The 15,498-nt window shown below is 35.9% G+C and overlaps 1 protein-coding gene across 6 annotated transcripts in view; it reads right to left on the bottom strand.

The window, feature by feature from the left end:
* Positions 1-15,127, bottom strand: part of Gucy1a2 (guanylate cyclase 1 soluble subunit alpha 2) — a 389,111-nt gene extending 373,984 nt beyond the window's left edge. For 5 of the 6 annotated variants that reach the window (XM_039082127.2, XM_063266107.1, XM_039082125.2 and 2 more), the window contains exon 1: positions 14,411-14,707. In XM_039082127.2, the coding sequence (XP_038938055.2) occupies positions 14,411-14,707 (297 nt within the window). 6 annotated transcript variants of the gene reach the window in all.
* Positions 15,128-15,498: the final 371 nt, after the last annotated feature.

Raw genomic sequence — 15,498 nt, 5'->3', positions numbered from 1 at the left:
GAGAGAGAAAGATAGAAGGAGGAAGGAGGGAAGTATATATTATTAAAATTAGCTTCTTAACAGCCTTTTCTTACTCTTAACCCACAAAAATTAAAATTTCTAAATAAAATAAAGAGTTAGAATTTACCTAAGCTTTGATATGTCATGCCTTTCTCATCTATTAGTAACTCTAGAAGAGAAACAATAAAATTTGTTATATAATAATAGAATAGAAATATAATAAAACCTGTTAAGTTTTTAAGGTATCTTCAGGTAAAAACAACAAGATCTTATTTATAAAATCACAGAATGAAGTGAATATCTCACCTAGCAGTCAAAAGTTGATCTGATTCATATTTGTACATTCATATTCATTGTTAAAAAGGACTACAATATTTTCATTGATGCATATATGAAAATATCTTTCTATTATATATTTGAAAAGTTTACTGATTGAATAAGTTTTACTAAAGTGATTTACTTGCATTTTGTCTAATGCAGTTTTTCATTATAGTTAATAGTTACATTAATAATTATATTACTATATTATTAATGTAGGTATTGAAAAGTAAACATCATAGCTCTATAATTGAAATAAGTGCTTATCTATTTATTATCTACACTGCTTTGATTTTACTTAATAATAAAGATAAGTACATTGCCAAAAGAAAATATGTAGTGTAAAACTAAATAAATAAAGAGGAAAAAACAAAATTTACATTTACATGTTAATATTTGATGCTTTTCATCTTTCAAACTGGATAGTCATTTTTAATAATTAATTTGACACAATCTAGAATCTCTCGAGAAGAAAATTATCATTAGAGATTGTCCAGATCAGGTTAGGCTCTGGGGATTGTATTAGGGAGATATATAATTTACATTAACTGTTCTTTAAGGAACTGGTCACCCTGCATGGCAACAGTTCCTTAGTATGGGATCTTCGACTATTAACTTTGCAGAAAAGACTGGGCACTAGTAAGACTGAATGTGAAGTCTTTTTTGAACTAAGATTGTTTCAAAATCATGCCTTTCGTACACCTCAGTGATAAACTCTGACCTGGGACTGTACACAGAAATATCTTTCTGCTGTAAAGGCCTGCCTTAGTACTGTATTGCAGCAACGGAAATGAAACCAGGGTAAACATAACCTTAAGTGTGCAGCTACTGAAGGAAAAGAGAATGCAAGCAAGAGGCATTCATAATGCCAGCCACTGATGACACTCTGTACATGAGTCTCCTCCATTGTACCTCAGGCTAGAAAGGTTTGAGTTTTCATACATCCACTTGGAGAAAGAATTTAATTTAAAACAAAAGGAAAGATAGTTTGTTGGGGTTTTTTGCTGTTGTTGTTGTTTTTTGGTTTTTTTTTTTTTTTTGAGATATCTTCATAATGACAGTTAGCACAAGAGGGAAAAAAAGAGATACTTTATAACCTGAATACTGTCAGGCCCACAAAGTATTTATTGATATTTGCATCTGGAAGAAACATAAATCTCCTTTCTCTAGAATTTACACCACAAACTCCCTCATATCTGTCTGAAGCTTCAAATGGAATTATTATTGTCCATAGCTAAAATTTACTCTTTCAGTCTCTGCCTGCCAACCCAATCTCAACATTATCACTCTCTAAAACAAATGCTTTAGGGAGAACAAGAACTTTTTTGTTGTTGGTTGAATTGTGTTGTTGTATTTATATATATTTTGAAGAAATACGGAAGTTTTTTATTACTTGTGGCAAATTTTAAAAGGATACAGAGATAAATTTGCTTTCTGTAAATTTCAAATAAATGACATTACTCCACTCAGAATCCAATAACAGGATCATCTTTTCCCTATATAGCCAATAACACAATGTCAGATTTTCAAAAACACTATTAAAGTAAATCATAGGCATCTCTGGTCCTCTCCTTTCTTGGAAATAAAAACCATCACTAACCAAAAATAACAGATATTTGACTGAAAAAATTCAGCAAATAAAAGCACTCATAAACAAACCAATCTCATAAGAAAAAAAAAAGCCATAAAATTTAAAGAAAGCTCACTGAAACAATCAGATAAATAGGTATATATATATATATATATATATATATATATATATATATACATGTATACATATATATATCTTTATATATATATATATCTTTATATCTTTATATATATATGTAAAGAATATTTTTTGTTCAAGTCTACAGATTCTACTAAATAAAAGTTGAAGGCTTTTTGTCAGTATAGCAACAACTGCTCCTTGAATTTGTTGTTGGAATAATGTAAGTTTATCTTTCAAATGTTTCTGCTATCCTTTGGGAAAAGACCATAAGAAAAAGAATGGAAGCAAGATGCAATGCATCTGAATTCCATTCCTGTAATGTGTGAGACAAAAATAAAATAAAACTATAAAAGGAAATTGTATTTTTCATCAATAATTGAGATATTTCAAATTCTTCACCCAAGAAAGATCAGTAACAAATATCTGTTTAATGATACAATATTAAGTTTGGCTGTTTCCATTTGGGCCCTGGAGCTAAGACATTCCAAGAGTCCTGGGTACCCAAATCCTGTCCAGAGAAAGTTGATCTCCCCAAGTGCACTCATTCCTAAGACCACAGTTGAGACCCTACTTTCCTTCCAATAATTTTTAAAAGAGGGACTTGCCAAGGAGTCACAGGTCACAGGAACTGGGGAGCAGCGAGGGACAGGATTCTTCCTGTTTTTATCTGCACCCTGGGGCTAAGAATGACCAACAGCCCTCCAGACCCAAATCCTGTCCAGAGAGAGTTGGTCTGCCAGTAGTGCTCTCACACCTAAAGTCAGAGGATTACAGGCACACAGGCGGGACAACCTCCATTCAGAGACAGAAAGACCAATTAACACTAGACATAACAAGATGGCAAAAGCCAAGCACAAGAACTTAAGTAACTGAAACCAAGGCTATTGGGCATCATCATATCACAATTCTCACAAAACAGGTTAGTCCTCAATTCTCCCCAACACACTGTAAAAGCAAAACTCAGATTTAAAAATTGCATCTCATGATGATGATAGAGAACTTTAGAAAGGACATAAGTAACTCCCTTAAATAAATACAGTAGAACATAAATAATCATGTAGAAGCCATTAATGAGGAAACACAAAAATCACTTAAAGAAGTACAAGAAAACACAACAAAATAGGTGAAGGGATTGAAGAAAACCATCCAGGATTTAAAAATGGGGAAAAAAAGAGCAATTAAGATATCAGAAAGAAAGACAAACTTGGAGATAGAAAATCTGACAAAGAGATCAGGAGTCATAGATGCAAGCATCCCCAACAGACTACAAGAGATAGAAGAGAGATTCTCAGGAGCAGAAGATACCATTAAAAATGTTGACAAAATCATCAAAGAAAATGCAAAATGCAAAAAAGCTACTAACCAAAAACATCCAGGAAGTCCAAAACACAAGGATAAGACCAAACCCAAAGATATTAAGTATATAAGAGAGCAAAAATTCCAAACTTAAAGGGCCAGTAAATATCTTCAACAAATTATAGAAAAAAAAACCTTGCATAACCTAAAGAAAGAGATGGCCATAAACATACAAGAAGCATGCAGAACTTCAAATAGATTGAACCAAAAAAGAAATTCCTCCTGTCACATAATAGTCAAAATATCAAATGCATAAAACAAAGAAAGAATATTACAGGTAGTAAGAGGAAAAGGTCAAGTAACATATAAAGGCAAACCTATCAGAATTACACCAGACTTCTCACTAGAGACTAAGAAAACTGGAAGATCCTAGACAAATGTCATACAGATCCTAAGAGAAAACAAATGCCAGACTAGGCTGCCATATCCAGCAAAACTCTCAATAACCATGTATGGAAAAACCAAGATTATCCATGACAAAACCAAATTTACACAATAGCTTCAAACAAATCCAGGCCTACAAAGGATAATAGATGGAAAACTCCAACACAGGAGGGAAATTACAGTCTAGAAAAAGCAAGAAAGTAATCTTCTTTCAACAAATCCAAAAGAAGAGTGCCAAAGACATGTAATTCCACCTCTAACAACAAAAAATAACAGGAAACCACAACTACTATTCCTTAATATCTGTTAACATCAATTTACTCAATTGCTAATAAAAACACATAGACTAACAAACTGAATAAGAAACAGGACCCAGCATTTTGCTGCATATAGGAAACACATCTCAGTGACAAAGACAGACACTCTTTGTGAGTAAAAGGCTGGAGAAAATATTCCAAACAATTGGTCCCAAGAAACAAGCTGGAGTAACCATTCTAATATAAAAAAAAATCTACTTTCAACCAAAAGTTAGCCAAAAAAAGATAAGGCAGGACACTCCATACTTATCAGGGGAAAAAAATAAATCCTCCAAATGCTCCAAATGCAAGGGTACCCATATTTATAAAAGAAAGTTTCATAAAGCACAAAACATATATTGCATACCTCACAGAATAATACTGGGAGACTTCAACACTCCACTCTCATCAATGGACAAATCATGAAAACAGAAACTAAACAGACCCCGTGAAATTAACAGAAGTTATTAACCAAATAAATCTAACAGATAGAACATTTCATCCAAAAGAACAAAAGAATATACCTTCTTCTCAGCACCTAATGGGACCTTCTCCAATATTAGCCATATAATTGGTCACATAACAGGGCTCAGCAGATACAAGAAGATTGAAATTATCCGAAGCATCCTATCAAATCACCACGGATTAAGATTGGTCTTCAATAACAATAATAATTACAGAAAGTCCACATATACAGGGAAGCTGAAAAATGATCTATTTAATAACTTGATAAAGAAAGAAATTAAAGACTTTTTAGAATTTAATGAAAATGAAGACTCAACATACCCAAACTTATGGAACACAATGAAAACCGTGCTAAGAAGAAAACTCATGGTCCTGAGTGCCTCCAAAAAGAAACCGGAGAGAGAACACATGAACAGCTTGACAGTACATCTAAAAGCTCTAGGAAAAAAAAAAAGAAAAGAAGCAAATACACCCAAAAAGGAGTAGATGGCAGGATATAATCAAATTCAAAGCTGAAATCAACCAAGTAGAAGTAAAGAGAACTGTACAAAGAATAACAAACCAGGAGCTAGTTCTTTGAGAAAATCAACAACAAAGATAAACCTTTAGCCAGACAACCCAAGAGCACAGAGATAGTATCCAATTTAAGAAAATTCAGAAATGAAAAGGGAGATATAACAACAGAAATGGAGGATATTCAAAAAATTGTCAGATCCTACCTCAAAAGCCTATATTCAACAATACTGGAATATCTGGAGGAAATGAAGAAACTTTTTACACAGATACCAGGTACCAAAGAAAAATCAGGATCAGATAAATCTTCTAAAGTGTCCCGTAACTACTAAAGAAATAGAAGCAGTCATTAAAAGTCTCGCAATCAAAAACAGCACAGGACCAGATGGGTTTAGTGAAGAATTCTACTAGACCTTCAAAGAAGACTTAGTACCAAAATTCTTCAAACTATTCCACAAATAGAAACAGAAGGAACACTACCCATTTCATTCTCTGAAGTCACAATTACGCTTATAGCCAAACCACACAAAGATCCTACAAAGAAAGAGAACTTCAGAACAATTTCACTCAAGAATAATGTCAAAAATCTCAAGAAAATCCTTGCATTCTGAATCCAAGAATACATCAAAACATTGATTCATCATGTTCAAAGGAATACAGGGATGGTCCATTCCATCAATGCAATCCACTATGCAAATACAGTGAAAAGAAACATATGATCATCTCATTAGATTCTGAGGAAGTATTTGACTAAACTCAATAATGCTTCAAGAAAAAAATTGGGAAAGATCAGGAATTCAAGGAATATGCGAACATAGTAAAGGTGACATAGGGCAAACTAGTATCAAAATAAAACTAAATGGAGAGAAACTTGAAGCAATTTCACTACAATCAGGGACTAGACAAGGCTGCCCACTCTTTCCCTACCTATTTAATACAGTACAGGAAGTCCTAACCAGAGCAGTTAAACAACAAAAGAAGGTCAAGGGAATACAAATTGGAAAGGAAGAAATCAAAATATCACTATTTGCAAACGCTATGATAGTATACTTCAGTGGCCTCAAAACTTCCACCAGAGAACTCCTCAACCTGAAACAACTTGAGCAACATGTCTGGATATAAAATTAACTCAAATCAGTAACTTTCCTCTCTCAAATGATAAACAGGCTGAGAAAGAAAGTAGGGAAACTACACCCTTCGCAGTAGTCACAAATAATATAAAAAATACCTTGGTGTGACTCTCATCAAGCAAGTAAAAGATTTTTATGAGAAGAACGTCAAATCTCTGAAGTTAGAAATTGAAGATCTCAGAAGATGGAAAGACCTCCTATGCTCATGGATTGGCAGGATTAATATAGCAAAAATGGCCATTTTTCCAAAAGCAATTTACAGATTCAATGCAATCTCCATCAAAATTCCAACTCAATTCTTCATAGAGATAGAGCAATTTGAAAATTCATTTGGAATAACAGAAAGACCAGAATAGCAAAAACTGTAGCCAACAATAAAAGAACTGCTGGCGAATCATGATCCCAAATCCCAAGCTGTATTACAGAGCAATAGTGATAAAAACTATATGGTATTGGTACAGAGACAAATTATAGGAATGGAATTTTATGTCTACTTTCCCTTACCTATATTATAGAACCATGTGTACAAGTTAGACAAATCATCCCCATGTAAGGACTAAGACAACGGATACTAATGCCTTTTAGACCATGTGAAGGCATCATGCCTACCTTGCTGGTGTATTTAATGAAAAATGCATATCATTTAGCATATTGACGGTATATGGGTAAGGACATCAGATCAGAAAAGTATAACACTCTATCATTGTGTATTAGTTATATATTTCCTCATAAATCTCATTTCATACTTTTTCAGATGCAGGATAAGTGTTCTTTTCTAAGATTGGAGGCAGTTCATTCACAATAGTTTTGAAATTGCCATTCTTAACTTTTCTTAATTACTTTGCAAAGTAATTAAATTGACCATCTCACCTTCTTCCAAATGAAAACACATTTTGATACAGCTTCTTTCATGGTTTTGTTTATTTGGGTTCATTGGTCTTCACTTCTCTATTATTGGTTTCTCCCTTTCACTCATATAACTTGTCAATTTTCAAAATATTAACTGTCACCTCTAAAGCTGTTATCTTTAACCATCTATTAACTAACTATTCCAACCTGTAATCCTGAATCCTCAATTTTCTCTTCATTGAGCAGTGTGATAAAGCTGGAAACTCAGTGATGTCAAGCTTTTAATGATCTCACAGTCTTCCAGTATTCACATTATCCAAATACAAAATACTCAGATCCAAACCTATCCTTCTATCCTTTTCACATCATACCTTCTTATTGAAAGCCTGAAAATTTTCGAGAGCCATTCATTCGTTAAGAAGAAAGTTTAAGGGAAATAAACCTTATGTTGTAACTACAAACTGTAAATGACTCATTGAACAAAATATACAAGTTTCCACATTTTTTCAAGAATTTCTTCTAACCATAAAATAAATACTCAACAGTCAATACCATTTCTAACCATACCATATTTGCCAAGGACTCTAGATCTCGAATGCTCTTATAGTTACTAATGATTACAAGATAGTCCTACGAATTCCTGAATTATAGCATTTTGTTCAATAGACTGCTTACCATACTCTAAAATAAAAATAAATAAAACCATAGGTTGCTATTTTATGCCTCTAGCTTACAGCATTACACATATCTTTAAGGGATACATAGTGAAAGAAAGTAAGATGTGTGTTTGTGTGGTGTGTGTGTATGTGTGTATGTGTGTGTGTGTGTGTATACACATGTGCATCTACAAATAAAAAATCTTCTCTGCAAATGCTGTTGGGTGTTTCTGAATGAACGATGCATAGGTACAACACAATGAAGAACAAAAGCATGTTGATTATTGCCATGCAGACCACAAGCATATTGCAGTGGGTAGAAAAGAAGTTAATGGATTCCATGGTCATATTGCTGACGTAATACTGATGCTTCCACACAGACTGTCTTCTTTCATGATACATTGATTCTAAAGCTGTTTGTAAATGCTAACCCAATACTGAATCGCTATTTATTTATTAAGGAAAACTAAACCACGATTATTTCAATGACTGATTTTCTAAAACTGTAGATATTAGCAACAGACTCTACTTTTGTAAAAATTTGGCAGGCTTGAGAAGTAACTCCTATACAGTGAGTATTTGAACCTACTGTTGTTTCTTTTCTGGAACAAATCATTCTCTAAAATAAATCATTGGATGGGTTATTCAAGGAAGATATTAACCTCATTCAAAGCACTCCTGGTCATATCAAAATTGACTGCCACAATAACCCTTTCTTTGCCCTCTATAATCCCATCCCTTTTGATGTGTATTCTTTCATTTTGATTGACAAGACTACTTATATCAATGGGTCCTGAAAACAAAAAGGAGAAACAACAAAATGTCCTCAGGAAAATGTGCAAGAGTTCAAAAATAATTAAAGCTACAAAAGTAAACAGTCATTGGTGTGTGTGTGTGTGTGTGTGTGTGTGTGTGTGTGTGTGTTTGCGTGTGTGCACGCACATGCACTTGTGTCTTGAAAGAAAATAGAAAAAATATATATCAACTAAACCCTACTCACTTGCTTAGTGTTTAGTGGAGAAATGAATAGTAATTTCTGCAAAAACAATATAATGAATGAAAATAAGATCTCTGTGTGTACCCATGGGCACATTTACATCTAACAGAACTCTTAAAATAAAAATGAACTTCTCAAAGAGTTCTCAGAGGAGAACATTATTTCATATGTTCATATCAAAGGAACTTCCAAGATTGGTCATTACAAAGTCATTGTACAAAGTTCAGTGAGCAGAAATTAATTGTCTTTTAGTCATTAAAAACAACCATATTTGACCATGAATTTAATGTGTCTATCTATCACCTTGAGTTTAATTACGAATCCCCAGGCTTCTGGGGCTTAAAACTAGACTCTCTAAGATAGGATGCAAGAAACTGTATATTAAAAGTAAATCCCAGTTATTCATTGATTTGATAACCTCTAGTTTAAATGAACAATTTCAGGATAGCAAATCTCAAATAAATTGGTTGAAGTAATGCTACCATCCTGATATGTTTATAAGAATCTTCACTGTCTTTCAACTCCCCACAACAACTCCAATAAATCTCTAGACTTCAAAGATTCTCCAATACCTTGATTCCTAAATCACTCCTTGCCTAGAATTTTCGATTCCACAAGGTTCACAGAACATATTTTGTATCTCTATATCATATAATGATGTGATGTTTTACAACTAAATGACATTATGTCCACCCTATAGCAGTATGTTTTTGGCAACAGTGGCTCACTTATTGGGAAACATTTTTCTCATTTGACAGAGAAGTTTGTAGAACATGGAAGCAACCCAAACTGGTGGAGTATCATTTCATTTATCTAAACTCTAAAAATGACATGAAGTACTCAAGGAGCTATCAGACGAGTACATCATTTCACAAGCTTTTGTAACTACATTCTGATGTTTCACTTCAAATAGAAGGAATAAACAAAATTTGTTCAAGTTTACACTCTTGAGCCTGAGTATAAACTCTACAATTTTCATTTAATAAAAGCAAAAATATCAAACACAATTAGATAATTAATGAAAATATCAATTTTTTTACAATACATTTTTTTGAATACACACACACACACACACACACACGGTACTTAGCTCTGTGCTCAACAATATAGGAAAGTATTAAAAATTTGAGATTTAAATAGGTTTTGAATTATTAGTTAAATTTCTGCTCCTATGTCATGCAATAACTTACAAATGAGTCAGTCAGTAGATTCTCCTTGGCATACATTCCCCCACAACTTAAATTTTTCTTCCTCCTTGATGTATGTAAAAATCCCCAAATGGAAAATTATACCTTCTTGGTAATTCATGATACAAACGTAGATATTTATAGATACTGCATTTATTTTTCTCACAGTCAATGATGCGTATATTTTATTTTCAGCTTTGTATAAACAGACACACAACAATAGACAAGATCACTGCAAAAATAATGATGAGGTACAGGGGAAATAAAATTAAGAAGTTTTATGATGCCTCTCAGAATTCTTCAAGGTAGACAAATTGTACAATAAAACTGAATAAGTAATTGCATCATCTCTTCATCAACTAAGGATCAGTGACATTTATCCCTGTGGTTCAATTGTATCTTTAAAGTAAAAGCCTGCAACCGAGCTTTTAGCTATTGAACAGAGCACTAGGTATGCAGCCAAGAACACAGGATTTAAGCTAATGTTTATTGTATTATCTTGCAGCCTCCTATATATAATTTGAATACACATACTGATTAGATTGAAAGCATTGGATGAGGAATCTTTTAAATTCTCATCAAAACAAAAATAAGTAGTTTCATCTTTTGCAATTTTAATTCATTTTCTGTGAAATACTCACATTGTATCACACAAAATTGTCTTCCTGTCAATACATGGTCCCTAAAGGAATTTTATGAATTTCCCCACAGCAGTTAGTGGTTTAATAGAAATTTCGAGAAGTACAATGATTTTATAGGCCTGTGTACACTTATGAACCATAGCTAGAATGATCAAAAGGCGACACAGTTTTAAATTTTCAAATGAATTTGTTGGCTAATAAAACAAAATAAAGTGATTTTTACTTTTTCCTCTTAATGGAATTTATTGTATTTTTCTATTACGGTTATAAATAATACTATTAAAATGAGGAAGAAAGAAAATTTTAACCTTTTTCAAACCATCTACATTTGATTGTAATTTATGAGTCCCACCCTAAAACCTCTTACTAAGTTAATGAAGGTTTAAAAAGTAAACATACATAAAATAATATCTTAGGGTTTTACTGCTGTGAAAAGATGAGATGACTAAGGCAAATCTTCTAAGGACAACATGTAATTGTGGCTGGCTTACAGGTTCAGCAGTTCAGTCCATTATCATCAACGGAGGAGCATGGCAACACCCAGGCAGGCAGAGTTGAGAGTTCTACATTTTCACTGGAAGACTGCTAGAAGTCAGAATTCCAGGCAGTTGGGGTGAGGGTATTAAAGCCCAGTCCCACACTGATACTCTACACCAACAAGGCCAAACCTACTCCAACAAGGCCACACCTCCTAACACTGTCACTCCCTGGGCCAAGCACATACAAACCATCACACACACTAACACATGTTTCTAAGAAAATATTTTATTATGAATATATTCTATTAATTTTATGAGTATAGTCAATTTGCTTTTCATGATTTAATTAAATTGAACCAAAAATTTTAAAGTACATAAATTATTAGATATCCTATTTCACAAAGAAATTTTTTATATTTTCATTGTTCACGTTGTTTCTGAGGTTGATTTTCAGTGATTACATGTGTCAGAGAGTTATTTTGTGTAGTATCAGGAGAAGCTAAATATGATGATTGTCTCTCCTTGCTTTTTCTTAGGCTTTCACTAATATAATTTTCTTTCCCTAAATAAGGAAACATTATTTGTTTTTCGGGCATGCCCAGTATCTCTATTTTTCATTTCACACTTTCTTGGGATAATTTCTTTTTGTTGTAAAATTTCCTCTCTCGTTTTATCATCCTTCCATTTGTGTTACATTTCTTCCAGCTTTTCTATGATCTTCAAAGCTACCTGTAATGGCTCAATAATGTACAGAATTCTGAAAAGAAGTCTCAACCTTGAATGGATCTGACTTCGCTTATCCACTAACAAGCTGATGAGAACAAATCCTAACCTGATGTCAGAGTCATAAAATAAAATCCAATAAAATGAGTTGCTAAATTCATCCTTGATACAAAGTCTCGTACCAATAACTCCATTTGTGTCCAAGTATCCAATTACTTTCAAATAAAGGACATAGTAAGTTATTGTCATGTCTCCAACTGGGCCTGTACAATAATGTTTGTTATTATGACTGTACTGCAAAGACACACAGTGCAAAAAAAAATACACACAAAATGTTCCTTGGATGTCACAGTGCAATCAAAGTTCCTATGCTCCTTTCAATTCACATTCCTCAAATTAAGGACTAAAGAAGTCCATAAAAGCTATATGTAGATAATTCAGCATCTGTTTCCCCAATCCAATATCTGCTACACAGTGGAGCCTCAGTTATTAGTTAAATACAATAATGACTTGATGTTTACAACTTAAGAAAGTAATGTAACTTTCTACAAAGTTTCCCAATGCAAATTATATGTTCTTATAAAGAACACAGACCTTCTGAACTTTTTAATATCACAATTTCTTTCAAATTTCTTGTTCTGAAAAGCATTATCTGGGCACATGTTTTTCACATCAGTCACTAAACTCCAAATTACAAAAGAAACCACCAGAAATTATTTCTTGTCTCTCATTCTCACAGTAGATACATCAGTTATCACTTTATTTTCCCTAAGCCTCAAGTGAGTATTTGAGAATATTCTATGCAAAATCATTATCAAAGACACTTTAGAAACCTCTATATTTTACTTCTCAAGCACAAAGAAAAAAATCTGGGTTACAAGGATTCTTTACCAATGGATCATTATGTTTAGTTAGCTATATGAACCTGTTGACTGAAGTATTGATATGTTGCAAAAATGTTATGTTGTGGGTTGATACAAACCTACATATGCACAGCTACTGAATTCCTCTCATACTCAGTTATGTTTGACAATTTGTAGCATTATATATGTCTCAGGATTATCTTCTGTGGGACAAATTTATAGGGAAGATTGAAAACAAATCAGCCAACCTGATCTGAATTATCTTTCTAGATTATCTGTAGGATGGTGTGTTAAAGAGTAAAACACAACAGAAAGAAAAGAGACTGAAAATATGTTTCAGTGTTGAAAGAAACACTTCTCCAATAACACAGATACCACAGTGATGTCTGTGGCATTGCCTGGACCAGAACATAGATCCTTAACATCTTGCTTTTCCCCAGGACTTTTCTACACTGAGTACAAGTATGCTTTCCAAGGGAAACCTAGGATACACTAAATAAGAGAACATTGTCCAAATACATTGAGGGAAGTTCAGAGAAAGTTAAAGTCAAAGAAATGAGAGCAGAAGGGGAAAATGTAGTTCTTAAAGAAAGTTAAAGTTTTTGCTTTCAAAACCTGGATGAGGTTCAAAAGTGGGTGCAAATTTGACATTGAATCTCCTTTACACTCTGTAATTGAGTGGATTTCTACAAACCCAAAGTCTGCTTAGTAAATGGTAAAAAACAGAGGCCTGACATTCCTGAAAAATCATACAGGCAGGAGTGGGAGAAATGTCTGAGGAGGAATGAATAAAAGTGGTATGTAAGAATGACTAGAACCAGGGTGTACAGGGGAAACTGCTAATACTACATATCCTAAGATCAACATATGTTTGAAGGAAGTACATGAAGGCATGCATTCATTCAATAAACATAGTAGTGGATTCTAATATAACGGAGGCATAAAAGAAGAAATAAAAACATTTTAAAAAAACTGAAACAGTGGAGAATCTAAGGATAAGAAAGTCCAGGATGAGGTAAGGGTACAAGTGACTTTTATTTTTACAAAGACACCAGGTTTGCCCTAAAAGGAAAACTGAGCCAATAAATTTATAACAAATAAGAAAACATCACGAAGGTGCTCTGTGTGTGTGTGTGTGTGTGTGTGTGTGTGTGTGTGTGTGTGTGTAAACATAGCATTACAGTTTTGTATGAGAAAAAACAACTCAGAAAAATATCTAAGAGAGCTTTCTTAAATGTGAGAAAAGCATTCAAAAGAGACTGCTGTGAGCCTGTGGAATTCAGAGATGCCCTAAAAGGTCACGAATCAGACCAAGAGAGTGTGGGAAATAGGAAGAGTAAGAGCTTCCAGAGGAGGGAGCTGGGGCCTCTTTGGAATGTTGGAAAGGGAAATGGGAGTTGCAGAACCAGAACACACCCTGGGAAAGTTTTGAGCAGAAAGAAGGGAGGGTTGGGAGGAAGAAAAGATAGAAGAAAGAAAGGAGGGAGGAAAGGAGGGAGAAGAAAGAAGACCGGAAGAGAGGAAAGAAAAGAGAGTTAAAGTAGAAGAAAGCAGAAGAGAAAGAAGGAAAATAGAAAAACAGGTGGCCTGAAGGATCCCTGAGGCTATCAAAGAAGACAACAGTGTAGTTTGATTTAAGCCTGGAAGTGGACAGGCAGACCTTGGAAAGAATGGGTCTCATTATTTCCCAATGTTCCCCTTCTGCCTAAGCCCAGACCTCTAGGGACCACTAGGAACTCAAGGCCAAAGAGGGTGAGGCCGAGTCGCCCCCCAGCGGACGGGAGCTCCCCAAGCTCCCCAGATAGCTTCGATCCAACTTTCCCCATCCCTTTCCCGGCTCACCGAGGGCGCCGTCAGGAGACTGATACTCTCGCCCAGTGAGTCCAGGTTGACCCTCCGGCGGCGTTGGGCTCTCTTGGACCCGGCGGCGACTGCAGCAGCTGCCGCAGCGACAGAGGCAGCGGGGACTGGGGTGGCAGCCATAGCGGCTGCTCTGGAGCCAGGTGGCCCTGGCGGGCTCCGGCTGCCATTCCAGCAGAGCTTAGACAAGGGGCATTCCCCTTCCTCTTCCGGGCTGGTCTCCAGGTAATCGGAGCCCAGAGAGCTGAAGGACTCGGATGAAATCTTCCTGCGAGACATGCTGCTTGGAGACACTACTGCAGCAGAGACGGCGGCGGCAGCAGTGGTGGTAGTGGTAATGGTGGCGGTAGTGGTGGTGGAGGCAGGGACGCAGTGGTGGTGGTGACCGTGGCTGGATATGCTGTAGCAGGCAGCTTCAGTCGCTTCGGGGCTGCTTGGCGTTGCGCTCGCGCTCTCCCAGATGCGTGTCCCTGGGGCAGCTGAGCCCACCGAGCCAGCTGCTCATGGCGGGAACTTGGGTTGCCGAGGCTCCTTACGGCCCAGGCTCCGCAGTGGCGCCGGAGATGAGCTGAGGATTCAAGTACCGCCACCGCTGACTCTGCAGCTGCTGTTCTCCAAGCTCAGCCTCAGCACCGGCCAGTGCACAAAGCTCCCACTGAAGGACTGCGGAGATAAGGGTGCATGCAGCAAGGATCCTCCGCCTTGCATCTCGATCGCCCGTGGCTCGTGTCCTCCGCCCCCTCCAGGAGCTGCGCGACTCCCTCCTCCTCCCTTTATACCCCCGCCCTCCAGCGCTGCCTCCGCGGGCATCACGTGTCCCAAGCATACTCATTGGAAGTCTTTTCCTTTTCTGTCGCCAGATTTCGGGAGCAACTAGGACACTTTGCTGCTGTTCTTTCGGTTCCCAGCCATTGTGCCCTGATACCAGGGGGAGCGTACAGTAGTTGTCATAGGGCTAAAGGTTCCTAAGCCCAAATGTCCCTTGGCCCCTGAAAAACAGAAGGGCAGTGAGCACGCCCAATGTCTGACGCTAGGGTGAGGGCCATAGAATTGAGGGAGTGATCTCTCTC

Source organism: Rattus norvegicus, chromosome 8, assembly GCF_036323735.1.
Source record: "Rattus norvegicus strain BN/NHsdMcwi chromosome 8, GRCr8, whole genome shotgun sequence".
In the NCBI taxonomy this organism is placed as follows: domain Eukaryota; kingdom Metazoa; phylum Chordata; class Mammalia; order Rodentia; family Muridae; genus Rattus; species Rattus norvegicus.
The sequence above is the reverse complement of the archived record's forward strand: the minus strand, read 5'-3'. Positions and strand labels throughout refer to the sequence as shown.